Here is a 27,401-nt window from a genome sequence, read left to right on the forward strand (position 1 = left end):
CATGGACTATGAAATAATGTAAGTTCAATTCAGGATAAAGCTGAGACATGGCAATTGCAAAGGGAAGGAACTGTATGTTTTTGTCAATTGGTTACAGCTCAGAAAATAAAGCTGAGGTGAATAAATGCATGCACTTAATGGACACACATGGGAAAACAGCAATGGCTCTGTAGACAGGAACAAGACTAGCTGCTAACTAAAGCAAAGGCATTTGAAAAATTAAGATGGTATTATATTTTTAACTTCAGGGGCATTTGTTCCCCAAGCCTGCTCTGCACATACATCAAACACTGGAAGTGTAATCAAGCTTGAAATCAGGATCACTAAGGCGACTGATGAAGTCAAGTTTTATAGATGGGGGAAAAAAGAAAATTATATTTGGTCTGTTCTCACCCAAAACCAGTTCAGAAGACAACCCCTGGTGTATGGATTACTTTAAGTTGCCTTTTTGTGTATTTTGGAGCTACAAGGTTCCGGTTACAATTCACTTGAATTGTATGGACCTACAGAGCTGAAATATTCCTCTAAAAATCTTAATTTGTGTTCAGCAGAAGAAAGAAAGTCATACACATCTGGGATGGCAATATGATGAGTAAATGATGAGAGAATTTTTATTTTTGGGTGAACTATTCCTTTTAACAAAACACAAGATTTCACCAAATGCAGCTCTGTTTAAAATGTTTATAAACCGTCTGTCAAAACAGAATACTGAGATGTTTATTCTGAGATGAACATTGCAAATAAGGTAAATGACGTTAGTCTGCCAATTGAGACGCAGATAGGCTTATTGATTTGTTGTGTTTATACTGTACATCTCTCTGTAACAAATGACCAAGAATTGAACAACCACTCATACAAAGGCACAAAATAATAAAAGCATTTAAAAAAATTAAATAGAGGGACATATACTGCATGTGCTGATTAATATATGTTATGCACAAAATTTTTTTTAAAAGACATGCATATATTTGTCACATATGGCCCAGGTAGTGTGACTAAATGAGATATATTTTAAAGTTTAACATTTACGGCATACAGAGTTCATTTTAGGTCCATTCTACCATCTTTTCTACATTTCTATGAATGTTTGTTCTATTTAAACAATAATTATGCAGAAACTGACAATGGGAAATCCTCAATTTGGCTAAACTGAAAAGTAGTTAAAAAAAATCAGCATTCTGAAACATAAACCTATCCATTAAGTGCTCTTTAGCACAGGTATGTTGGGTTAGTTGGTAGAAAAATATAAAATGAGGTCAAACCCTCACAACTTGATCATCAACTTAAGTGAAACCTTTCAGAGGAGATCAAGGTGTGCAAGACTTAGAAAATTATTGTGTGTATGTCTCTTACTTTAAAGTCTTTTAAAGTTATGTTTTTTGCTGATCTTCAATAACATACATCTCTCCTGATATATTTGATCATATATTGCATTCTGCATTGCAAACAAACTATGGTCAGTTATTGATTCTAATGACAAAACAGGTAGATGTGGCCAGTGACATAATTCAGTTATGCCTGGATAAAAATAAATAAATACACGAACTTCCATAAAAAAAAATTAAGAAAATCCAATGTCTAAAAGCTCTTTTCTAGTAGCTCTTTTCTCTGAAGGTGCCTCTCCTGAATAGGTAAATTACATACAGGTATATGTAATGGCAGTAGGCAATTGTATATTGTAAAAAATTTAATGGACAGCACTGTTCAAATAAATCAGAAATCACACATAAACACTAGTGTATCTGTAGTGCTGGATGTTGCTTTGGCGGGAATCACATCCTATCGCACATCCCAGAATACTCAAGACTGGCTTCTCATGGTCTCATCAAAGTGTCTCTTTCCATCCAGGTAAAGCATAGACTCTATAGATGACCACAAGATGTAAGATTAATTTCAATAATGATGTCAATACTATAAGAGTTTAAAGCAATAACACTAAAAAAGGACCAAATGTAACAATATTCGTAAGAAATCTGACCTCCATAACTCCGTGGCACCACAGCTGGGACATCCTTCTCTACACGGAAGGAGAAGTGGAACACATTTGTGGTGCTGTGCTGCCGGGTCAAAGGGTCAAGCACTTCTGTGTGAACTCTGACCTGGATGTGCATCCCTTCTGTGTAACAAACCTGACAACAAAGTATTGTCAATCATCTCAGTCTGAAGAGCAAAAAATTGCCTACAAAATTATCATTAGTGAAAATTACATTTAAATAAGTTTGAAAAGCATAGAAAGTAATGGTTAATAACCTGTGAGGACAGTAATAGCAAGGAACCAATTTCTACTGGTTTCCGAAACAAGATGTCATCTACAGCCATCAGGGTTGGTCTGCAGCCACTGAAAATTAGAAATACAGCCATGTGATTTGAAATGACTGACTTATTCACAGGAAATATTCAACAGAATAAAAAAGGGGATTCTCTTACGCAAATGCACAGGCATTGGCCCAACCAAGTTCGTAGGCCTTTCTCATCAGAAAGCCACCGAATATTCGGTTGAATATATTTCTTTCCTGTATGATGCACAGTCCAAATCAAATACAAACACATAATCACACTGCACAATCCAACTGTGTGTGACATCAAATGTTGCAAGTGTGTACAAGTAGATACTGTTCATCGAAGTATTCCAGATTACTGCAATGCATCAACAAAGAACTATACACTGATTCCAAACTGATTTCACTTATTGTCCCCCTAGTGTCCTCACATGAAAATCACTTTCAAAAAACAATCAATTGCAATATGCAGCACTCCAGAGCAGCATCATTTTTATTAATATGCCTGCTTGCAAATTTTACTTCTGCCTATGTTTCTGTAATTCACAAGAACAATCTCCCAAACTGGAGCTTTGCCTTAACCTCTTCTCACCTGTGGGTGACAAATCTCAAGCCCTTTCATTTTGGCATCTTCCATCCAAACTGAGTTAGGTGGTAGAATCCGACTTCGAAAACTCACAGTTCTAAAGAGAGGGTATACATTTTCTTAATGGAATGTTCCGGATTCAATACAAGTTAAGCTCAATCAACAGCATTTGTGGCATAATATTGATTACCACAAAAATTTATTTCGACTCGTCCCTCCTTTTCTTAAGAAAAAAAAGGAAATATCATGGTTACAGTGAGGCACTTACAATGGAAGTGAATGGGGAACCATAAAAAGTGAATGTGGCCAATTTTTGGAGGTTTTAAACACAGAAATGTGAAGCTTATAATTTTATAAAACCACTTTCATTAATTTGTCTGTACAAACTTATGTATTATTTGAGCTGTAGTCATTTTAGGGTTCAACATTACATCGTCATGGTAACAAAGTTGTATAATTGGGTATAACTTTACACAGAAAAGGTTATTAAGTAATTTTATCACAAAAAAAATAATTTTACACCAATATCCTTTATGTCTTGAGGCTATACTTTTGAAACAATGTGTATCTTAACGTTTGTGGATTGGCCCCATACACTTCCATTATAAGTGCCTTACTGTAATCTCGATTTTGTATTTTTTTTAAAAGGAAGGACGAGTCAAAATAATTGTGGTAATCAATATTATGCCACAAATTATGTCAATTGAGCTTAACTTGTAATGAACCCAGAACATTCCTTTAAGAAATATCCATACATGGAAATGTATATCTGTATGATGCTGATGAGTAGATCTTACCTTGGGTCTAGAGTGTTGAGGAACAGGTTGTGAATGCGAGTCCTTTCCTCAGCTGTTGGGGCCACTTTAAGAAGGGATGCTGTGCTCAGCTCCACCCGCCTCTTCTTGTTAACTAACAATGCAAATTTGGTATAGCATTACGTAGCTTTATCAGCAAGAAGTTCAGATCAATCACAATGGTGCATGTTGACATTTATTAAAAACGAAAGAATTTAAAATAGTAACATTTTCAAATGTGCATATGTTTCATATTTTCTAGTGGCAGTCTTTCTGCTTACTCTCTCCCTGTTGAAAAATAGCTTGTTCCTCTGGCCCCTCTGGTTTCAGTGGGTTTATAAAAGCTGCCCTGGTGAAAAAATGAAAAACCCAATGCATCAACATTTACTGAAATAAACAGCACATCATACATGGACGTATCTCTCATACCAACCTTTTGTTTTCAGCATCTCGAGCCACCATTACAAATGTGGCATCTAATACTTCGGTGTATACTCCATCGTGATTCTGAAAAAAAAAACAGGTCATCTTAGCTTTATATAACATTCTAATGTGCAAAATAACATACATGCTTCATTAAAAGTAAAAAATAAAGATTACCTGAGACATGTGCATTTTAGCTTCTATTGAAGTTTTGCCAACCCATGTGACATGACCTGTGAACTTGATATCACAGTCTGGGTAGATTATGTTTTTTCTCATGTCTGTTAAACAATAAAAGTCAAATTTGAATAAATGATAAATCTATAAACCATTCTTAATACAATGTATTTCACAATGAATTTCATTTAATTTGGCTGAGGATTTTATTGGTGATAAAGCATAACTGTTTAATAAATGATTATATGCAAGGCAAGTATGAGGAATACCAATCTTATCCACTAGGGCGGTGACAATAGACAGTGGCGATCTTTTCAGATCTTTATTCCATGTGTGAGAATAACAGATGAGCACTAAGGAGACAAGGATAAAGAGCGGATGAGATAAGACAAGGGGCTTTGAGAGGTTATCACCCACCATACTGCTGTACTTATCATGTGGTTATTGCAGTTATTATCAGTTATTACGGTGCATCTGTAGCACCTGCTAAACTATCCAAATCCTCCATAATCCGGCCAAACCTATGAAGAAAAAAAGGATTTAAGCAAAAGAACAAAATGTGTAATGGTGATTAGAATGCAAGTCTAGAAAACACATAGTTGATGTGTTTTATAGTACCCGAATGCCACTAATTCTACTGCATACAAGCAACAAGGGATTCACCATCATAGTACAGGTGAGGATAAGTGGAGGTATTTGGTACCTGACACTGTTGAGATAGTTGAGATATTTCTCTCTCAGAGCAGGCTGGGAACCCAGAGGGAGGTGAACCTCAATTACACTGTCCTTCATTGTTCTTGCAGGCAGTTCGTCTTGACTTTGAGCAAGATACTGGCTTAGTGATGCACGCTCAACCATTGCTTGCTGATGGTTGCTGTACAGTGAAATGGAGACAACACATAATTTTGTGTGTTGTGATCATCTGCATGTGTGTACTGTGCAAAAAGGTCACAAATAACAGGGAAAAATAAGAACATATGGAGTGTTGCTATTCAAGTAACATACTTCCAGTTGGTGGATGCTCCAACTATCTCCCTCAGCCTGTTGCGAACTGTAAAAAATAAGGAGGAAAAAAATTAAGCTTGAAAAACCTGCCACATTTGAGACATCACACATTTATAGAAGGTTAGTGGACTTAGCAAAGGCAGGATTAGCATGGCCTGGTCTACATCATTCCAAAATTAAATATGAAGACAAAGAAAAAATAGATGGCAGGAAGGGCTCTATGGAGACAAGACTAGACTGCATGAACAGGCAGTTCACAGAGTAAAGGCATTTGAAAAAGGAAAAACAAAGAGGTCAAAGTACATGTACCATGAGATACATTAAGATAGTTTATTAAGCCACATACAGAAAGACGGTCTTAAGCATAAACCTCAAAAGGTGCATCCAGACTGAATTTAAAGGGATAGTTCAACAAAACATTTACTCACCCTCATGCCATCCCAGATGTGTATGACTTTCATTATTCAGCAGAACACAAATGACGATTTTTAGAAGAATATTTCAGATCTGTAGATCCATTCAATGCAAGTGAATGATGGTCAGAACTTTGAAGCTCAAAAAAGAATATAAAGGCAGCATTAAAGCATCCTGTTGTTAAGAAGCAATATAATTGGTGTGGTTGAGTAACAGATCAAGTCCTTTTATTATAAATCTCCACATTCTTCTTCTTTTGTTTTTTGGCAATTCACATTGTTCGTGCATATTGCCACCTACTGGTTGGTGCTGGTCAAAGTTGGAGATTTTAGGAAAAAAGGACTTAAATATTGATCTGATTCTCAACATCAAATTGCTTCAGAAGTCATGGCTTTTACCACTGGATTACTTTATGCCCCCTTTATGTGCTTTTCGGAGCTTCAAAGTTAAGGCCACCATTCACTTGCATTGTATGGACCTACAGAGCTGAGATATTCTTTCAAAAATCTTTATTTGTGTTCTGCAGATGAGAAAAAGTCATACACATCTGGGGTGGCATGATAATGAGTAAATAATGACAGAATATTTGGGTGAACTATCCCTTTAAAGAAAATTAGACAGGGAAATGAAAATTTCTTCCATTTTACCATTGCTCACAAGAAAATATGAGTTTCCTGTGGGGATATAAATGAGTCAGGACTTGGCACACTGGTTACATTATGCATAATTCAGATATTTGTATCTTAAATTATTAAAATGATTACAGTGGGCTTAATTTACTTTCCTAAATCAACAATGAATTCCAATTAAATGAATAAATTATTATTTTACACATTATAGCCAGACATCACAAATAACTCCTGTGACTGATCATATCCAGGTCTCCACTAAAATCAGCATTCTGAGATTATATTCTTCTCCCACAAATGTACAGAGTGGTTATCTGAGTTACCATAGACTTTGTCAGTTCAAACCAGTCTGGCCATTCTCTGTTGACCTCTCTCATCAACATGACATTTCAGTCCACAGAAATGCAGCTCACTGGATGTTTCTTTTTTTTTTTTTTACACCATTCTGAGTAAATTCTGAGTCTGTTGTGCGTGGAAATCCCAGGAGATCAGCAGTTACAGAAATACTCTAACTAGTCCATCTGGCACCAACAATCGTGCCATGGTCCAAATCACTGAGAGCAAAATTTTCCCCATTCTGATGGTTGAAAGGAACTGGAGATAATCGCATGGATGATTGTTGGGCAAGCAGGCTGGTTTGAGTATTTCTATAACAGCTGATCTACTGGGATTTTCACACACAACAGTTTCTAGAATTTACTCAGAATGATGGCAAAAACAAAAAACATCCAGTGAGCGGCAGTTCTACAGACGGAAATGTCTTGTTGATGAGAGGTCAACAGAAAATGGCCAGATGGGTTTGAACTGACAAAGTCTAGGCTAACTCAGATAACCACTCTGTACAATTGTAGTGCGAAGAATATATTCTGAGATGTGTTTTGGCGCTGTTTTAGCGGCACGACGAGACCTTCACAATATTAGGCAGGTGGTTTTAATGTTGTGGCTGATCGGTGTGTAAAGGCAAATGAGGAGATAAACAATACTCTCTAGAAACCAACAGTGGATAATTGACCATGACTGTGAAATGTTAATCTATTTCTGTACAAGTACCTTCCGACATATCAGTAGCCTTTCCTTGTCTGGACATTTGACCCATGGAAAATCTTCTGCACACCAAAGATGATGCAGCATTAAGGATCCTATAAAAAGCAGTGTTTACATGAAAAGGCATTAAGAAGCGTTTATACTTAAAAAAAACTACAATAGGTAAAGCCACGTATTAACAAACTATACAAAACACTGCAGATAGAAACTATGTAACACACTAAGGCAGGGCTGGTCTGGAATGACTCGTGTGCTGTCTTGCAGACTAAACAAGAGACGAAAACATGTAACACTCACCGCGGAGAGAACATCTTTCTTGTTTTTCGCTCAATACTTTATTGTATAACAGTAGTGAATGTCTTCAGTCGTACAATAACAGTTAAATCTATGCAGAGATGACAGCTTTCTCTCATGACAGCATTATTTTTCCACCACTCCTATTCTGGCAGGTCCCGCCTCCTGCGATCGGATTGGCCACTAAGAGCTACTGACAAGCGGTCTGCGATTGGCCAGTTGAGATGTCGTTCATATCGCCATAAACGGATAACAAAAAACAAACAAACAAACAAACAAAAAAAAACATTGAAAGCCAATGTTTAGATTTACAGTAGAAAAACGACTTCAATATTTATCTAGGAATATGGTACGAAATAATTGAAGTTTTTTCTCGGCTTACAGAAAAGTGAGAAATACACTGTCAACTGTGAATTAAATGTTGTTTTCAAACCTTGCTGCCTTATAGTTCTGTTTTAAATTGAATACAATTGGTGGTCACATATTTATTGTTAAGAAAATTAAAACACAAACAGTTTTTGTACTGTCTGAACGGCAAATTCTCAGAAGTGCCTGAAGGTGGATAAGACAACCATCCAGTCAGAATGCGTCGTCAAGCTGGTGACGTATAGACAATCATTTTGTCCAATCATTTGACGTCTAAATGTATCGTCCGGGACATTCCGAGATTCCGGAAAACGGGTGGAGGCAAAATAACGCCTCATTGATATATTTGAAGCCTTTTTCATGGTTTATGAACGATTTAACATTTTATTTTTCCTCACTGAAAAAAAAGTAAAGTCTAGTAAAATTGCAAGAAAGATGTATAGTGATATATCCAGACAATTGTTTTGATAAATATCCCTTTTTTTTTTTTTTTTTTTTTTACTATACCCCGTTGTTGTTTGTCGTTTGCTTTTTGTTGTTTAGTATTGTGTAGGGGACGCTTTCATTTACACTGACAATAATTGTATTGTTCCTATTGATGTTTCTTATTTCTCCCCTACGATAATTTTGTAGTTTTTTTTTCTTGTCAATAAAAAATACAAAATAAAGCCCCATGACACTTCTTGTCGTAGGCGAGGCTAAACCATCGTAAAAACTGTTACAAATGCGCAAATTTCCTCTAAAAGGGTCCAACTTCTACCGTAATTACGGCCGTTATGTTTTGGACATTAAAGTAGTAAAAAAGAAATAAATGTGCTGAAAACCTTTCTGAAACCCAATATTTGGCATGAAGTTGCATTGTCTAAGTTTATTGTGGAAGAATTTCCCTCCAAGGTAACGTCGATTTCACTTCAAAATATACATTCTCGTTCTTTTTTGATCCCAGCCAAAATATATGAACCGAGCATAACTTAAAGGAATAGTTCACCCCAAAATTAAACAATTCTCTCATGACTTTCTTTCTTCTGCAGAGCACAAATGAAGAATATGAAGAATACATGAACAATATAATTAGTTTTGAGTGAGAAAAGATCAAAATGTAACTCCTTTTTCACCACAAATTGACCTTATTCACGTTAGTGTCATCATTGATTTGGCACGAACGGTGTAAAAACCTCCTTGATCCTATCTGATTTTCCACAACTCATGTTGTCTGGAGTTCTTTGTATTCTAAATGTTCTTAAAAATATATTTTTCAATTTTTTGTGGAACGATCCAAAATCACTTTAAACTGAAGTACAGCCCATTGAAGAGACTGTACGTCCCTTACAGCCTCATTTCCATTCCCATTAAAAATCTAAATTGGCGCTACCGTGAATAAGGTCTATTGCAGTCCCTAGGCATATGATTTAAAGATCGACACTTCCTTGTGCTTGACGCATGTGCAGACCACTGATCTATATATATAAGGGGTATTAATACACTTTGGTGTTGTATTTTTACTGTTGATTATTAAAGATTATGATCGTTATGCCCACTCTACATGGGGATAACGACTAATGTGTGCTTAATAATTTAATTTAATAATTTCATTTATGTACACGGTCATAAATTACAACCTGTGGGCACTTTAGCCGCATCCTTAAGTGAGTGTTGTTTCGCGGTTAAACGCTGCACATGCCGCGATGCCCTCTGTCGGTAGGGAATAGTAAGATGGCCGCCAGAGCACTTCCGGTAGCTTCACCTACTGCTGGTAGTTTAGAATTCTGTGAGCAGTCCAGTTATATATATATATATAGATCAGTGGTGCAGACAGAGATTATTTAAATTACTTAGATAACAAACTTCACGGTTCTATCATAGAACTCTATCATTCTGTAGGAGTGGTGGTGGTGTAGTGGCTAAAGCACAGGGCTGTTAATCAGAAGGTCACAGGTTCTAACCCCATGGCCACCACCATTGTGTCCTTGAGCAAGGCACTTAACTCCAGGTTGCTCTGGGGGGATTGTCCCTGTAATAATTGCACTGTAAGTCGCTTTGGATAAAAGAGTGTAACGGTCAACCAGTGGCAGTTAAGTCACCATTTGCGGGTACATTACATATGAATGGGGAGAGTCGTAAACTAACACCTACTTGTCACAAAATAGTCTGTGTCTTCTTTTATAAAACAGCAATTTTATCGTAGTAAACTCCACACATAGTTCAATCAAAAAGGATTGTTTAATGTTAAGTATGTTGAAGATTTGTGGACAGGTGGTCAATTCATTAAGTTATGAGCTGTTTCCTCTCAAAAGCAGTTTATTCAGCAAACTGAATCATCTCCTCCATAGACATCCATAAAAAAAAACAGCCTCACCGGTGTACCACACAAAGAATGTCTATGGGTCTGCCATGTTATGCTAATTTATGCTAACTTGTAGGCTCCCTGTACTTAAAGGGTTCTGGCTCAGAGCACAAGATGGTGCTAGCAAGAGTAATCGAGCTTGAGCTCATGATCACCAAGGAGACTGCTGATGTCAAGATTTAAGTGAAACAAATACATTTACTTTGGTCTATTCTCACCCAAACTCGACTGGAAACATGGATTAATCCACTGGGTCATATGGATTACATTTTTGCTGCCTTTATGTGCTCTCTGGAGTGTCAAAGATTTGGTCACAATTCCCTTGCATTTTATGGAGCTTCAAAGCTGAGATTCTTAAATGTCTCTGCTCTGTCAAAGCTTATTCTTTAAAAAGCTTTGTGTTCTGCAGAAGAAAGAAAATTATACACATCTGGAATGGCATGAGGGTGAGTAAATGATGAGAGAATTTCCATTTTTGGGCGAACTATGCCTTTAAGAATAACGGTGCCCGATGACGCACTGTATCGACAAACGCTATTGGTCAGAAAACGGAGACATGTATTATTATGGTAATCAAGCCCCTCCCCCGCCGGTGAATATATGCCCGAGTTGATAAACAAAGAACATTTACTAAAGCCAGGTGAAAACACCCGGGTCAGCTGCTGCATGCGAGTCCAATACAGGAGAAACCCAGACTGACAGCGGAGGGTAATATTCTGGGAAGCGAATGAAGAAACTCCTTTTGCTTCACTTCACGTATAGAGGACTAGTAAGAAAAGGGAAAAAGAGTAAGAGAAGAAAATGGCTAATTTTATTTTGCGTAAAGCGGAGCCCAAAGACGTTCCTGACATATTGCGACTCATAAAGGTATATTAGTTTAACACTGGTTCAAATACACTCGTATTTAATGACTGCTTTGGGCGCCAAAGAATGCAGTCGAAACGTTTGAACTGTACACAAATATGCCTTAAAAAGCATCTAGTTGGGATGCTGACTCAAGTGAGCTATTTATTAAACAAAGTAAAGTGATTGTCAAAACATATGACATTGTTGGAGTTTCCAAGTGTGACACTGGGGGCTTCTGTTTGTGTTCTTTGCATGAAAACAAACCCTAGGCCCACCCAGTTCACAACTCTCTTCGCTCTTGCATAAGCATATTTTTTAACTCCACATTTTTGTTTCTTAGGAACTTGCTAAATATGAGGACATGGAAGACCAAGTAATATTAACTGAGAAAGGTGAGTTGGTCGGTACCACTTACGCCGTGTACAATCTGATCAATAGTTGCACAGCAGAGACATTAAGATGATTTTGTGTTTAGATCTGCTCGAGGACGGATTTGGAGACCACCCATTCTACCACTGCATGGTCGCGGAGGTGCCAGCTGAGCATCGTAAAGTCGAGGGTAAAACATCAAAACCATATCATTTTGGGGTGCTGATCTTTTACTATCGATAGTGAAAACGTTACTAAGAGAGAACTTAAACATCAACCTGTTGAAAAGCTGAACAGACGGTTTTCAGTTAGAACAAAAGTAGAAAAAATGTGACAAAATGTCAACTAGACTAATATTTCAGCACATTTAAGTAGAGAAATTGTGTTCAAAATGTCAACTATACTAATATTTCAGCACATTTAAGTAGAGAAATTGTGTTCGTTTTTAGGTTATGCTGTGATTGGATTTGCCATGTACTACTTCACCTACGACCCTTGGATTGGCAAGCTGCTATACCTTGAAGATTTTTATGTAATGAAAGAGTACAGAGGTATGGGCCTGAGGGCGTCTCTACGTATCCCTTATGAAAGTATGCATTCCTTGAATTCCCTTGACTATTTTCATACTTTCGTTAGGTTTTGGAATTGGGTCAGAAATCCTGAAAACACTCAGTGATGTAAGTATGTCACTTACTCATCATCTGTTTACATTTTACAGATTGAATCATTAAAGTTGTGATAACAGATACAGTAATGCAAAAATCAACAATTCAAGCAGTTTTTGTTTTCAATCACAAAAGTGACCACAGCAAAGTTAGAGTTCTGTAATATATTTAGGTGGTTGTTGTCGCAGCGCTCTGCATGGCTTGCCAGCCAATCAGTGCATTACATGTCTAGATACAATAAATAGCATTAAACACATCTGTTTCCTTCTACAGACGGCAGTGAAGAGTCGTTGCAGCAGCATGCATTTCATTGTGGCTGAGTCCAACAAGGCGTCCATCGACTTCTACAAGCGCCGCGGGGCTTCCGATCTCTCGCTGCAGGAGGGATGGCGACTTTTCAGGATTGATAAGGAGAATCTCCTGAAAATGTCTGCTGAAGAGTGAGCTGGCCCAAAGCTCCTGTGTTCTAGGATGGACTTTGGATAGTTCTCACCCTTTTGTCAGTTCAAATAGGTTTCAATCACTTGAAATATTTTAGGATAGCCTGTGGGCATTAAGCATATAAACATGCAACCACTTACTCTATTTGAGATGAAGGTAAAGCATTCATTACTGATTGAGTAAAGTTGTTGATTTTATTCTTGCTTATTTGTATTCAAATTTGTGCATTAAAAATCTACAAAAAAAGTTAGTGTTTTGTGTGTGTGTGTGTGTGTGTGTGTGTGTGTGTGTATATATATATATATATATATATATATATATATATATATATATATATATATATATATATAACAAAAAAAGTCTTATTATAAGAAAGACCTGGACATCATAGTGTGGTGAAGGGCTATGTTGTGGCCACAAGCTGCCCTTCCTCGCAAGTTATACGTAATTGAAGGCTGACAGCAGTCGCAGAACACTCTGACCATCAGATGATCCCATCCAATTAGACCAGTGCCTGCCCTGCTTCAAATATTCTATAAATGAGAATGGACAGTGCAGTACTTTGCAGAATGCCCCTTTGTGTATGTGCAGACTAGGCCAAGTTCATGTTACATGGGAAAGACTCTTATCAATGTGATAGAAAAGGTTAGCATGATGATAATAAAGGCTTGTAAAGACAAAAAAAAACAACAAAAACAAAGCCAGCACTTGTGCAGAAAACTCTGGAAATGCAATCAGACCCATTTGTGAGACCAAAGTCCTAGATTTGCTAAGAAATGTTGTTTGGTAAATTTCAGAGTAGTTGGTCCAAATAATTAAAACACAATTGCAGGAGAAATGGGTATTGTACACAACATTAAATAGAAGTAAATGTACATATTGCACATACTACATAAACAAAAACAAGACTACATTAGTGGCAAACATTAAATAAAAAAATAACAGGTAAATATGCTTAGCATTGTGCTGTAGCAAATCAGTACATTGATAAGTGAATAGAATCAGGTTCAAGGCTATCTGTTTTCGGTGCATTCTCAACCTGCAAAGAAAGAATGATGGGGTAAAAAAAAAAATACATAATAGCAAAGCATTTATTGCACAAATTCTGGGTGCTCTAAAGGGTTAGTTCACCCAAAAATTACAATTCTCACAATTTATTATTCCATATCAGATGTGTATGACTGACTTTCTTCAGCAGAACACAAATTAAGATTTTTGGAAGAATTTCTTAGCTCTTTTGGTCCATACAATGCAAGTGAATAGGTGCCAAAATTTTGATGCTCCAAAAAGCACATAAAGGCAGCATAAAATTAATCTAAAATAAGACTTCAGTATTTTCAATCCAATCCATTTGAATCCAATTAATGTTTTGTGCAGAATTTATATAATATTTGTAGTAAAAATGTACTTACATATTGTTCTGTTTCTCACCGGCACCTATCATATTGCTTCTGAAGACGCTGATTTTACGGTATGTGATTTTTGAAGCGTCTAAATGTTGGCACCCATTCACTTGCATTGTATGGACCAAAAGAGCTGAGAAATTCTCCTAAAAATCTTTAATTTTTGTTCAGCAGAAGTCAGTCAGTCATACACATCCGGGATGGAATAAGGGTGAGTAAAGAAACAAAATTAATTAGGTCTCGCTTCCTTGACTTTGGACGGACTAAATAATTGGAATATTTCTGTGAAAGTGTCCTCCAGATCACCATAAAATGTGTTATAATATTCTAGTCAACTGGACTTTTTCCATTTAAAATGATAGGACCAAAAGTCTTTGGACCGAAAATCTGCACAGTGTCAGATTTTTCCTCACTTACCTTTTCCATGGATGATGAATGCCCTCTCAGTAGCTCCTTCAAAACAACTCATTTTCTGAACCCCAGGAATGTATATAGTCCTTTGTTAACTGGTAAATACAAACAAAGACATCCATGTTAAAATCATACAGTTCCTGCAATATATGACCCATAAGTTGTCTACATTTTGAAACTTAAATATGAAACTCCTTTAGAGTTTAATTTACTTGTTTTCTTGGATTTTCAAGTGAGATAGGGAGCAGTCTATTATTCACTTTAATTGGAGTTTATCCGTGGAAAATTTCTCAAAATATCCCTCTACTTAAAAGTTTTCCACTTAAGGGTGGCCACACAGGAAGAAAAGAGGATGTAACACTGACAATCTGAACACAATTCACAGACTGAATTTCCTCTAGGTGACTGTTCATATCCTAGGACACAGTAAATTAAGTAAAGTAGTTGATAGTAGTGGTAAGGGGCTTTTCCTCTGCACGGTACAACTCGACTCAACTCTGCTCGCATTTTGGGGGTTTTACACATACCTGATAATTTTTTTAGTACCACCTCGGTCCAGGTTCCAAGCGAGCCGAGCCGATACTAAATGTGACTTCAAAATCCTGCAAATCACTGATTGGTCAGGGAGAATCGTCTCTACCAGCGTCACTGGATTTCCAACACGCGACATCAACCTGCTAGTTTTAAAGTTAGCAACAGCGATAACAGTTATCATTTGTTCACGCGCCTTTCAAATTGTGAAAAAATATATTTTATAATTTTTTCAATAAATTAGGTGCAGACTGTCCTCTTGTTAGCGAAGAAAGAAACAATGCAAAGCTAAAAAGTCTTTCAGGAAATGTATCAGCTGTTGGCCACACCTACCAACAATGTAAGGAAAAGTGAGGAAGAAGAAAAAAAAAAAAAAACAACACTTAAAAATGACTACAGAGCCATCAAGGAAACGTGGAAGTTGTTTGACCAAATCAATACCATCTAAACGGCGAGCAATGGGAGGGAGTGTGGCCTGGACTGGTGTTGATCCATGATGGAGGATGGTATGATTTATGTTAACTCTATACTCTGCTTGAAAGATTCACTTTATTTAGTTGACCATGTACTGGAAAGCTTGCTTCTAAAACAACCAGGCCAATTTAACTGTTACACTTGAGTAAAATCACCATGCAACAACTGCTTTATGCAGCACAATGAGCTAGTAGCTAACAGCTAGCAGTTGTGTTATTGTTTTGGTCAGTAATGTTTGTGTCATGTTTAAGATGATGTCACAGTAGTAGAGGTGGCGTGACTATGACGATCAGCCACTGCACTAAACAGCAGTGGAAAAGCAAGCTCAGAAGAGTAAAGGGAGTAGAGTTGAAGTGAGTGGAACCATAATGTGCAGTGGAAAAGTGCCAACAGTCTGGTTGCCACACTCTTAAAAATGGTTGATTGTTGTTATTTGCATTGGAAGGCCTGCCAAGAAACAGCAACAGACTCTGCCCGTCTGAACAAAAAGAACAGTAAACTTGCCCTGGCTACAGAGGCGGCATACTTTGGGTAAAACATGGAGGAACTCAGAGCCATTAGCTCAGTGGGGATGATCAGCTTCCTCACTCCGCTGCCTGTTGAGCAATAAAAACACAAGAACCAAATCAACTGTTAATCATAACAACATCAAAGGTCTTTGCATGATCAACCCAAACAAGACAAATTATCAGGAATGGAATGAATGATAAAAAAGGTACGTATAGGAATTTTACCTTAAGACACTAAGAAAGTGTCCCAGGATTTCAGAGAAACCTAAAACACCCACACTTGGGTTGAACTCAGAAACTCATGTATATCTGAGAATCAAAGAGATTCATTAGTCTTTTTTACAACCACACAAACACTAGTATAGACTAGTGTATGTGTCCTTGCCCCTTACAATCTTTTGGGTTGTATTCACACCAGGCTCAACAGTCTTGTAGTAAGATTTTGATTAAAAGAGAAAATGTTAGCAATAGGACAGGAGATAATTGATGAATTCAGAAATAATTAGTCTCAACCATAACTTAAGAGTACGAGCATAGTGTCCTCTTGAAATGGCTAAAAATGAATAACAAAACTTACCTGCACTTTCTCCACAGCAAATTGTGTATTTTCCTGGAGGTTAAGATAATACTGTAACAAAGTAAACAAATAACAAAATGAGATTTATTTTTATCAGTTTTATTGAGTCAATCTGCATTGTAATATGCAAGCGGTCTCTTGAATTCATTTTCCTGTTTCTCCCCTTTCCCTTGAAGTCAAGCAGCATGAGAGGTTGACTATACCTGACACAATGACAAATAAGGTTCTGCGGTCTTCCTCAGAGATACCACACACTGCTCAACATGGCCAACCTCAGGATTCTCATACTTTTTTATTTTTAATCCTCTTTTCTACCCAATTTGGAATGCCCGATTCCCACTACTTAGTAGGTCCTCTTGGTGGTGCAGTTATTCACCTCAATCCTTGTGGTGAAGGACAAGTCCCAGTTGCCTCCACTCCTGAGACCGTCAATCCACGCATTTTATCACATGGTTCGCTGTGCGTGGATCCGCGATCCACGCACAACTTACCACATGCTCCATTGAGAGCAAGAACCACTAATCGTGACCACAAGGAGGTTATCCCATATGACTCTATCCTCCCTAGCAACCGGGCCAATTTGGTTGCTTAGGAGACCTTTCTGGAGTCACTCAGCACACCCTAGATTCAAACTTGTGACTCCAGGGGTGGTAGTCAATCAATCCTCGCTGAGCTACCCAGGCCCCTTGATTCTCATACATAAGATGAGACTCGGTGTGTTATACAGTGCGAGTTGAAAAATATAAGGTTTTGCCAAATCCTCAATGTCAGGGTACTACAGCTGTGTCATTATATCCCACACTGCCCCTAAACGACACTGTAGTACACAGGAAGAACCTCATCATGTGGTGTTATAATGTTTGGCCTGGCTTTCAGCAAAGATAGTGGCAGACACTCGGCCAAGGGCTCCAGGCGCTGCCACATTAAATATTAGATTTAGATAAAATATACCATGATTACACCAAGAGCACTGTAGATTTTGTAAACATTTACATATATTTAAAATATGTATAAATTAACTTCGCAGTGATAAGAGACACTGAATATAAACTACAGGCTTGTAGTGTCCCGGTAGATGGAAATCGTTCTAAGCCTGCCCGTTTCTTCTATCCAAAATATAAAAGGAGTTTGCCTATTTGGGGAAACACATGATTCAGTTTGAGAAACATGACTGTCAGAAGGGACTTTGCTAGCAATTCCATCATAGTCCATGAAAAAAGGAAACAATGCCCCAGCATTATGCAACTGTTGTAGATAAAATATTTGGGACACCCTCTGTCGACATAAAGAGGGTTAAATATAAACATCACATTACAAGACCACTGGGCCAAAAAAGCTACCGTTAGCTTAGCTCACTGCACCACTGTGATCATCTTAAAAGCTAAACCCTTTTCATTATCTAAAAAAAAAAAGGAGAAATAAAACAGTAATGCCAAAAATGGCTTGACTTCATGCAATGAAAAAAAAAATTAAGAATTATTCTCACCTTTGCTATTTTTCCAACATTTGACGTGCAGTTTCTTGCAGTCTGCTACGGCAAGTCTATGAGGACAAACGGCTCAGCGACGTGTATATTTCTAAACGTTTTACGCGTTCCCCCTCTCTCTTTCTCAAAACCTTTTCAATTAAAAGTGTTTTATTGGCATGTCAAAATAGTTTCTTACATAAGGGCAAAAAATCAGAAACTGAACACGAAATAGAACACGAAGCAATATGGGTCAATGCGCGATCTGTTACTGTTAACATTCCCAATTGTGTCCCAAAAGTGTGGTTCCGGAAGTTAAAATTCCATTCACTTTTTCCCCATAAACTGATTTATATAGACCAGAGGCTGAGCTTTACAAAATGGTTAGGGGCCGTTCACACCAAACATATTCGCCTCCATCCGCGCTGTTTTCCCAATTGTTTTTATATGTAAACATGCGCTAGAGCGCTGTGTTTTCTGACGCCGTGTCAAGTTAAGAAGAAATGAGCTTAAAAAAAACCAAAACGTCTGAAGACACCTGCGTTCAGTTACATTCGTTGCGCTGCGTCTTGTAACGTAAAACGTGTTCGACATGAACGGCCCCTTAGCCTACCCTTTCATGATTAGGCTACATTATATTCAATTCTTCCATTCAATATGTTTTCGATATATGATTTTAAGCGTCTACTAGCGACATTTACATTGCAATCAGTTAAGGTATAGGGTCGATGAGAAAGTTTAATGTTTGAGAAAGTGTCGAGTTTACAGCCTATTCTAACTTAAAGTTTGCTCGAGGTTGTTAGCATATTAGACTTCTCTCTTTCTATTGACTTGAGTGCTCCATAGTAAGGATTTGGATTAGCGGCTATTTTGGAAAACTGTAGAAAAACCAGAGCTGCCTAATATTTTAAAGCAGTTCACAAAAGCTGCAATCAGGACACAGCCACATGATGTGCGTGAATAAGCTGTGTAGGAGAATTTTTTATTCATTCATTTGTCCTGACAGTTGATTTCTTTAGAAGTAGTCATTATGTTCATGTATCAGATTTGCAGCCATGTATGATGTATATTTTATAATGCAAAGCAAACATGAAATAACCATAAACTCCTCCTTCAGCTATTTTTCAGCACTGTCAATAGGTGAGTTAAAGTCAGTTAAAGAGGGGCTAGAAATGACAGTGGCAACTCAGAAAACTGACACAGGACTTATGGCAGGCCTTCTGAAGATCCTTCATCAACAGATATGATTCAGTGTCATTTATGTATCTATTTTTCTGTGAGAATTTTTTACAAGCTTTCTCTTTCCTGTAGCTCGTTTCTAAAGAAACAATTACAAAAGCAAAGCTTCTTCAGAAGTGGAAAGGCCTGTGCTTATATGTTGAACAGCCGGGCACAATCTTTTCCCTTGGTAACTTTGATGAAAATATCAGTTGGATACAGTTTTTTTTGCCTTGAGATGCAGCGCTTTGGGTGGGGTGAGTGGCCATATCCATTGATAAATAAAACAGCACTAATGAAATTGAGTGGAGTTGGCTTTGTTGTTGTTGATGACATAAGTATAGTTGCGGCTGTAATCCAGTTGACTGACTCTGGATGGCAGTGTTGCATTTTAAATCCTTCTATTGTCTCACTTTTCAAGTACTAGGCAATAATGACTTATTAAATTATTAACAAAGTATCAATTAATATGATAGACCAAAATATTGGCCATATTTTGAATGTTTAATAATTGGTATTTGGCCAGTAGCCAATAACAGAACTGGTCATTCGACATCTGGAAAATATCAGCCATTAAAAAATCAATAAAGAGATGATAGTCAAAATCCATTCAAAGTAAGCTAAGTGGTGTGGAAAAAGTGTAGTGCCAATTGTCCTACTGTTTCAACAGTCCATCCATAAAGAGTGCTTTGAAACATGCATGTGGGATATTTACAGAGGACTATGAAGAGCGTGCAGCACCAGATACCTTTTGACACATTTCAGGATCTTTACCTGGCCCATCTGGATAGAGAAATTCCTAATGAACAGACTGACAGCTTCCTGCCATGCATGCATGCACGCACGCATGCACACACACACACACACACACACAAACATGTTTTTATATCATTGTGGGGACTCTCCATAGACTTCCATGCATTTTATACAGATCTAATGATAATTTCTATCCCCTAACCCTACCTTTTAACCTAACCTTCACCGAAAGCTTTTTGCATTTTTACATTAAAAAAACAAAACAAAAACATTGTTTGTGACCCCACATGGTAAAAATTAAACTCTATATAAATATTAAAATCCTTAAGTCAAACACTTTTGTTTAGTCTGTTTAATTACTACCCAGACAATGCATCACTTGGCAGTTCTGCTTTTGAAAGATTGAACAAAAGTAACTAATTTACTATTTTGTAATCAAGCTGTTATAATAAAGTAATTTGCAAGCTATACTCTTGTTACACTTCTAATAATTAATTTGAATGTGCATCACTAGTCTAGATGCAAACTTCATCAAATTTCATTCTACCTCACATTCTAAACGCATGAAGCAAAATAATATTTCACAGTTCTTACAGTGCATTAGATATTTCAGCAATATCACATGAGCAAGAGTGTATTCGGCCACAGATAATCACAGCAGTGCTGATTTAGGGCCATATAGCACAATTGTGAGTGTGATACTGCTTATATACAATATTAAATAGTCAATCACTATTGAAACTGCAGTGTCCTCCGCCTTTTTAAACAGCACCCATTGTGTAATTAATCAGTCTGTTGTGTCTCTCAGCTGTGATGAGCCATAATGCCGAAGTTGTTCATTTACAGTCGTTTAAAGCTATTTCCTAGCTTTAGTAGTGTTAATACAAGCGATCATGAAGAACTGTTTTATGTAAACACTAGCTAACACAATTCACTTCACATCACCTCACTGGCTCATATTACACAGAAAAATGATCTTTTGCCACCACCTGCTGGCTAACATATGTAATGTAAAAAAGAAAAAGACAGACAGTAGCTCTTAACATATTTGCTCTGCTCTTGCACTTCAGTTTAGAACAGCACAAACACAAGCGGAGTGATACACACACAGTGAAGTGTCCGAGTGCTGATGCTGTCACACCATCAGCGCTCATGGAATGTCTCTCGTCCAATCAGATTCGAGGACCGAAACTAACTGTTGTATATTTGTTGTTATAAAAGGACCAAAGTGCCCATAATGTAATTTGGTAATTGTTAATTATAAAGATGTAAACTCTTTAGCAAGTGGAAATCTGAGAGAAACAGGATGTTACTATGCAAATAATAAGTGGGAACAACAAACAAAATATCTGATTAGTTCTATTTCACAAGATCCAACCGAGTGAACCTGGATGCAGGACTCTCGTCTTGATGAGAAAACAGGATTACACGTTACATTTATGTAAATTTAATTGGCTACTTTGTTTTTCCTGCTTTCACAGAATGCCAAGATGGAACGGTGCAACCTTCACCTTTTACAGAAGTGCAGAACAGATGGTCCTTACTGTATATGTTCACTTAATGTTCTTGTAGATGTCTACAAACACTGCAAAACACACTATATTGATCAGGGTTACTGTGTTTGTTCTCTTTATTGTGAAGCAAATTGGATAATTGAACCTAAATAAATCTTTAAAATCTGAAATGCCTGGAATTATATTACAAAATTGAAAGTAAATTAATAGAAAGTAAAAAGCCGAAACAAGGCCAATACTATATTACGTGTTTCCATATGAGTTTGATTTTCATGATGAGTTTGTTTTGCTTTTAGTTTTGATATAGTGACTCACTGATTTCCCAGTACTACAATGTGTTTGGGATTTTCCAAACTAAGCTACTGACCACTGTATTCACATGTGTCTCCACACCAAAATCTGTTGTGAAAAACATTTCATACTCATACCATGTCACACACATACACACAGGCTTATTGGGGACTTTCCATTGTACAGAGATAATTATATTTTCTATCCCCTAACCATACCACTAAACCTATCAATCACATGCGGACAACCTTTGTACATTTATATTAAGACATTATTTAGTATGTTAATTAAGTTGTTTTCCAAGTTTTTTGTGCATGTTTTTTTTTTTTTTTTTTTGCTGGTCCCAACAATGTAAGAGATTTCAGGTTTAACTGATCTTTTGGGAACATTTGTAGGCAAAACAACACACAAATTTGCACATATACTCTGTTTACATTGAAAACAGTGACATAAAATAAATCATATTAGTGTCTTGTTTTGTACGACTTGTTTGTTCGCAAGACACCAAATTCTGTTGTGACCAGGTTTATGCCTTAAATCAGAGGTTCCCAACCCTGTTCCTGGAGGCCCCCCCAGAACTTCACATTTTGGATATCTCCCTGAGTCAACTCATCTGCTAGTTAGACTCCAAGACCTGAACTGGGTGCACTGTAAAAAATTGCTGTAAATTTACAGAGAAATTCCTACAGCAATCTACTCTGATTCTTAAATACAGTGGCTTGCTTTAAAAAATGTTGCATTTTGGGCTCACTGTAAAGTGACTAGTTTTACAGTAAATAGCTGTAAAGGCATTATTGAACATTAACATTTAAAATCATGATATTATCTTGGTGAAAGCTATAGTGATATTTTGAAATGTCCCCCCATGAAATTTTTTGTTTGTGGCATGTGGTTAGTGATGTTTCTGACCAATGCCTCTTTATCAATCTCACATCAGCCTTCACTTGTCTGTCTAATGAGTGAAATAAAAAAATATACTTTTAAAGCAATGTACATATTAAATGTACAATTTTACCAGGATTGAACAGTGTATTTTGTATGAAAACAAAAACAACAACCTGTACTCAGTAAAATAACAGTATAGCACTGAATTGTGGGTGAAATACCCATAAGCCTTTGTGCTTGAATAAGTATGTATGCCTGTACATAAAAAAACATGTTCAAAGTTTTTATTCAGTCTTAATAGAAGTCTTGAATTAATTTAATGTTGTTGTTTTGTTTACAGTCACCATTATGGTGATTAGTGTTCTCTTGAGCTGGCACCTTGGACCTTCTTTATTATTATATTATGTTGTTCCAGTCAATCAATTTAGGTTTATGTAAAACACAAGCTGTTGCACTGTGCTACTTGGAAGACAAAACCTAAGGTCAGATTTAATATCTGATTCTACCTTGCAAATGGTACTATATGTGACAATAGTGATGCATTACACATAACATGCATAGTGATGCATAATAGTAAAGGTTATTTCAGCAAAAAGATATCAGCAAATTGAGTGATTGATGTTATTGAGAAAATTACAGCTTAACTTGCATTGTTATGAAGACACTCACAGAAATCAACTCTCGACATACAAAACACAACAGTGGTGACAATTAACAAACATACTTTTACGTAAAAAAGTAAAAGCTGAACATTCAAATACAAGTAACTGAGACTACAACATAAACAATGTCAAAATAAACCAGTAAATAGTAAAAAATCTAAGTAATTTCTTCATGACACAGTGCATACTGGGAACATAGTTGTTAATTTCAACAACAGTAGATAGTATGTAATTTGACAGCTATATGCTGCTAAATTACAGTTACTGTAGCTGTAAGAACAGAATCTAGTTGTTAATTTCAGCAACAGCAATACACAGTTAATTTTACAGTAACATGCTGGCAACCCTGCTGCCAGTTCTTCATTGTTTTTTGATGAGAAAAGGGAGATATACAAATGTGCAGTGTTGGGGTCCTTCAGGAACAGGGTTGGGAACCACTGCCTTAATTTATGCCTCTCATATCTTTCCCAATATAGAGGTATATTCACCTCGCACACACAAAATGTCTGTTCACATAAAACAGTGACAGGAAAACAAATCACATTATGTTCCTTGTTTTGTGTCAGACATTTGTTTTGCAGTGTGGAGAAGCAGTGGCACATTAATAGGCAACAGTCATCCAGTTGGTCTGATTAAAAACATTTTAGAGGAATGGTAAGAGGATGTGGGCTAATTTGGAACCAAAATGAAGGACTCAATCTTACAGGCCTGTTAATGAGGGTCAATGAGGGTCCATATTTTCTCTCCCCTTATTAATAAACAGTTAAACAGCCTTTTCAGAAAATGATGATGAAGTCCCATCATTGAGATGGATGTTGTTTTCTACAGTACTGTAAATATATTTTGCACACATGGGCATGGCACAGTCTAAAATTCTGTTTTAAATTAGCAGCAGACTCAACAATTGTGGCATGACACTCAAACAACATCCTCACTGGACAGTGAGTATTAAAGCTTGACAGCCTAATATGATTGACAGAGGCTCCCAGATGAACTTTTACTCAGCATGGAGCTCTCCTCTCTTGATTGGCTCTCTGTGGATTTATCAACCTAAGCAGCCCAGAGTGCTGAGCTAATGTAATTGTCTAAGCCAAAGTAGCCAAGGAGCATCATGGCTTATGTATTTTCAGAGAGTCTCCACAATCAAAGCGACTTCAAGTCTGTTTCCTTTACTATACTTTACTAACAACTTACACCAACTAATGAGCCTGGGTCTTATAAGATAAAATAACCCATAAGCTATGAAGCCAAAGTCAAAAAATCCCTCCCCTGGTCTCTAATATTCTGGTCTACATACAGTAGATATGGCTCCATCAATGTAAGTCAATGGGATTTTATTGTTGTTCCCTGTTTTATTGTAATATAGTTATACAGACTTTACAATGAGCCATATGGAATGTGATTCTGTCTGAATGCCAGTGCAGTAAAATGACAGTCATGCCCGTTACATAATGACTTGTTTTTGGCAGCACAGTTAACTTATTTTGAAATATAACCGTGGTTCCTAAAAGACAGATGGTGGAACACAAGCACACAAAATGCTGTGGATTGCTGTGCTGTATGTTTGAGTGAAAAGATCACAGCTGCAAGTTAAGGGAATGGAGCCCAAGCTCCCAGCTGTTCAGGGCTAAAACGACACACTAATTAGTCGCAGCAGTTATGACACTTATCTTAGAACTCTAAAGGAAATAGGAGTGTTAGTATTGCAGAAGATGCTTGAGCTTGTTATAGAGGACACGGATTTTCCCATAATGTGTTATTAAAAAAGGCATTGGAATTTATGCATGTAACTTCCCTAAAATAGGTGAGAAAAGCTACATTTTAAGTTTTCTTTTCAAGTATATGACAGGTAAACGGAACGGAAAACCACAGTGGCATTACTTTAGCCTAAGACCAAGTCTAGGAACCCCTTTTTCTGGTGGTTGTAATTGTAAAAATGCAGAAGTCGAAAAGGTAGTCTCATAAGAACTTGTGATATTTCATAAGAGATGGCAGAATATAAAGATGTCATATCACTTGGCATGTACCAAAATGTAGGCTACAACTTGTAGACTAATAAAAAGAATTTCAAATCGATAAAATACAGGCATCAAATTGTAACTAGCCTTTTATCCAACACTTTAGTTTATAACAGGAAACAATTGTGAACATGTTTGGTTACTCAATCTATATTTATTTAGGCTGAAATAGAAATGAATGCTGTATGTCAATGAAGCATCACTCAAAACCAAGTGTTTACTTTGTTCCGTGAAACACAGAATTTATTTTCTTATTAAAATCATTGTCAGGTTTAGGGGTTGGGTAAGGAGTTAGACTTGATGGTTAGGTTTAGGTTTAAAAAGTCTTGATAACACTCATTCAAAACCACAATGTTTCCCCAGATAGCACACGTACATCTCCAAGATGTCTGTTTAAAAGTGTTTAATCTGGAAAGCATCTAATTACTATCTGCTAAACATCATAAAAAGATCTGATTAACAAACATTCTAAATCATAAACATCTCAAACACATCTGCTGAGTGTCTTTTTGACCTCAGAGAGGAAACGTCTTATTGACATATTGCAGATAAGCAAACAACTTAAAAAAGTTCCAAGATGTAAACACATCATATAGACGACTGGGTGATGTAGTGTGCTATCAGGATCTCTTTCTTCCATGGAACACAACAGTGATTGTCCTAATAAAATAATGGTTAGGTTTCAGATTTGGGTAAATAGTTAATTTTTCTCAATTAGAGTAAATGTACAAGAAAGCTTGTGTGATGTCTTATAATTTCGCCATCACGTAGGGTACAATAGGGCTAAGGGCACACCATTTGCTTTCTTTTCTGGTCACAAAATTATCAGGATTGAAAAAAAAATATTTCTTCTTATTGAATATTGATGGAGCAACAAATTTGTTTGAAAAAAAAAAAAAAAAAAAATATATATATATATATATATTATGATAATACTTTATTTTAAGAATGTGAAATTTCAGAATAATAGTAGAGAATTATTTATTTCAGCTTTTATTTCCTTCATCACGTTCCCAGTGGGTCAGAAGTTTACTTACACTTTGTTAGTATGTGGTATAATTGCCTTTAAAGTGTTTAACTTGGGTCAAATATTTTGGGTAGTTTTTTTTTGTACCATTCCTCCAGACAGATCTGGTGTAACTGGCATAACGGAGTCAGGTTTGTAGGCCTCCTTGCTCGCACACACTTTTTTAGTTCTGCCAACATCAGAATTTTTGATGGTCACTCTATTACCTTCACTTTGTTGTCCTTAAGCCATTTTGCTACAACTTTGGAGGTATGCTTTTGGACATTGTCCATTTGGATGACCCATTTGCGAACGAGCATTAACTTCATGGCTGATGTCTTGTGATGTTGCTTTAGTATGCACATAATTTTCCTTCCTCATGATGCCATCTATTTTGTGAATTGCACCAGTCCCTCCTGCAGCAAAGCACCCCCACAACATGATGATGCCACCACCATGCTTCATGGTTGGCATGGTGATCTTTGGCTTGCAAGCCTCACCTTTTTTCCTCCAAACATAACGATGGACATTTTGGCCAAACAGTTCAAAATGTTTTCATCACACCAGAGGACATTTCTTCAAAAAGTAAGATCTTTGTCCCCATGTGCACTTGTAAACTGTAGTGTGGCAGTTTTGGAGCAGTGGCTTCTTCCTTGCTGAGCAGCCTTTTAGGTTATATTGATATAGATACATATCTACCTGTTTCCTGCAGCATCTTCACAATGTCCTTTGCTGTTGTTCTAGGATTGATTTGCACTTTTCACATATTCATCTCTAGGAGACACAATGGGATTCCAGAACTGCAACCTACCTGTAGTGTCCAGAAGTACAATGTATCCATTGCCATGACATCGCCAAGGTCAAGAAGGCTAAAACACGACCACCACTATATATACTATAGAGAATAAGATTCTCAAGTTGATGCATCAAGATTGGGCAAAGAAATACCTGAAAACAGATTTTTCAAAGGTTTTATGGACAGATAAAATGACAGTGACTCTTGAT

General features: G+C 36.9%; 2 protein-coding genes and 2 pseudogenes across 3 annotated transcripts; 2 read left to right on the forward strand and 2 right to left on the reverse strand.

Moving 5' to 3' along the window:
- Positions 1–580: 580 nt before the first annotated feature.
- LOC127635289 (acyl-coenzyme A thioesterase 9, mitochondrial-like) lies at positions 581–7,802 on the reverse strand. 2 transcript variants are annotated; one of them, XM_052115204.1, is made up of 16 exons: positions 7,649–7,802; positions 7,358–7,446; positions 6,326–6,352; positions 5,265–5,310; positions 4,963–5,133; positions 4,743–4,780; positions 4,529–4,612; positions 4,260–4,363; positions 4,093–4,166; positions 3,941–4,008; positions 3,663–3,774; positions 2,872–2,962; positions 2,428–2,513; positions 2,251–2,338; positions 1,979–2,129; positions 581–1,862 (listed from the first exon to the last, which is right to left on the reverse strand). In XM_052115204.1, the coding sequence occupies exons 1-16, from the start codon at positions 7,660–7,662 to the stop codon at positions 1,801–1,803; spliced, it is 1,305 nt and encodes a 434-aa protein (XP_051971164.1). In that variant the 5' UTR covers positions 7,663–7,802; the 3' UTR covers positions 581–1,800. The 2 variants fall into 2 exon arrangements, with proteins under 2 accessions (XP_051971164.1, XP_051971165.1); XM_052115205.1 differs by lacking the exon at positions 6,326–6,352.
- A 3,146-nt stretch (positions 7,803–10,948) lies between these two features.
- On the forward strand, positions 10,949–12,963 carry LOC127635207 (diamine acetyltransferase 1-like). Its single transcript, XM_052115077.1, has 6 exons — positions 10,949–11,222; positions 11,542–11,593; positions 11,677–11,760; positions 12,020–12,121; positions 12,207–12,247; positions 12,509–12,963. Exons 1-6 carry the CDS (start codon positions 11,157–11,159, stop codon positions 12,677–12,679), a joined length of 516 nt encoding a protein of 171 aa, XP_051971037.1. The 5' UTR covers positions 10,949–11,156; the 3' UTR covers positions 12,680–12,963.
- Positions 12,964–13,652: 689 nt separating this feature from the next.
- Positions 13,653–17,954, reverse strand: LOC127635014 (MICOS complex subunit Mic26-like; annotated as a pseudogene).
- Positions 17,955–18,294: 340 nt separating this feature from the next.
- On the forward strand, positions 18,295–20,844 carry LOC127635015 (ropporin-1-like protein; annotated as a pseudogene).
- The last annotated feature ends 6,557 nt before the right edge of the window (positions 20,845–27,401 follow it).

This window comes from Xyrauchen texanus, chromosome 42, assembly GCF_025860055.1.
Source record: "Xyrauchen texanus isolate HMW12.3.18 chromosome 42, RBS_HiC_50CHRs, whole genome shotgun sequence".
Taxonomy (NCBI): domain Eukaryota; kingdom Metazoa; phylum Chordata; class Actinopteri; order Cypriniformes; family Catostomidae; genus Xyrauchen; species Xyrauchen texanus.

Excerpts from the sequence above, each read along its gene's own strand:
- LOC127635289 (XM_052115204.1), bottom strand. Across the intron at positions 4,781-4,962 it reads AACTATCTCAACAGTGTCAG|GTTTGGCCGGATTATGGAGG; the intron begins GTACCAAATACC and ends TTTTCTTCATAG. Across the intron at positions 4,364-4,528 it reads CGCCCTAGTGGATAAGATTG|ACATGAGAAAAAACATAATC; the intron begins GTATTCCTCATA and ends ATTGTTTAACAG.
- LOC127635207 (XM_052115077.1), top strand. The coding sequence starts at position 11,157 with ATGGCTAATTTTATTTTGCGTAAAGCGGAGCCCAAAGACGTTCCTGAC. Across the intron at positions 11,223-11,541 it reads ACATATTGCGACTCATAAAG|GAACTTGCTAAATATGAGGA; the intron begins GTATATTAGTTT and ends TTTGTTTCTTAG. Across the intron at positions 12,122-12,206 it reads TGTAATGAAAGAGTACAGAG|GTTTTGGAATTGGGTCAGAA; the intron begins GTATGGGCCTGA and ends TACTTTCGTTAG.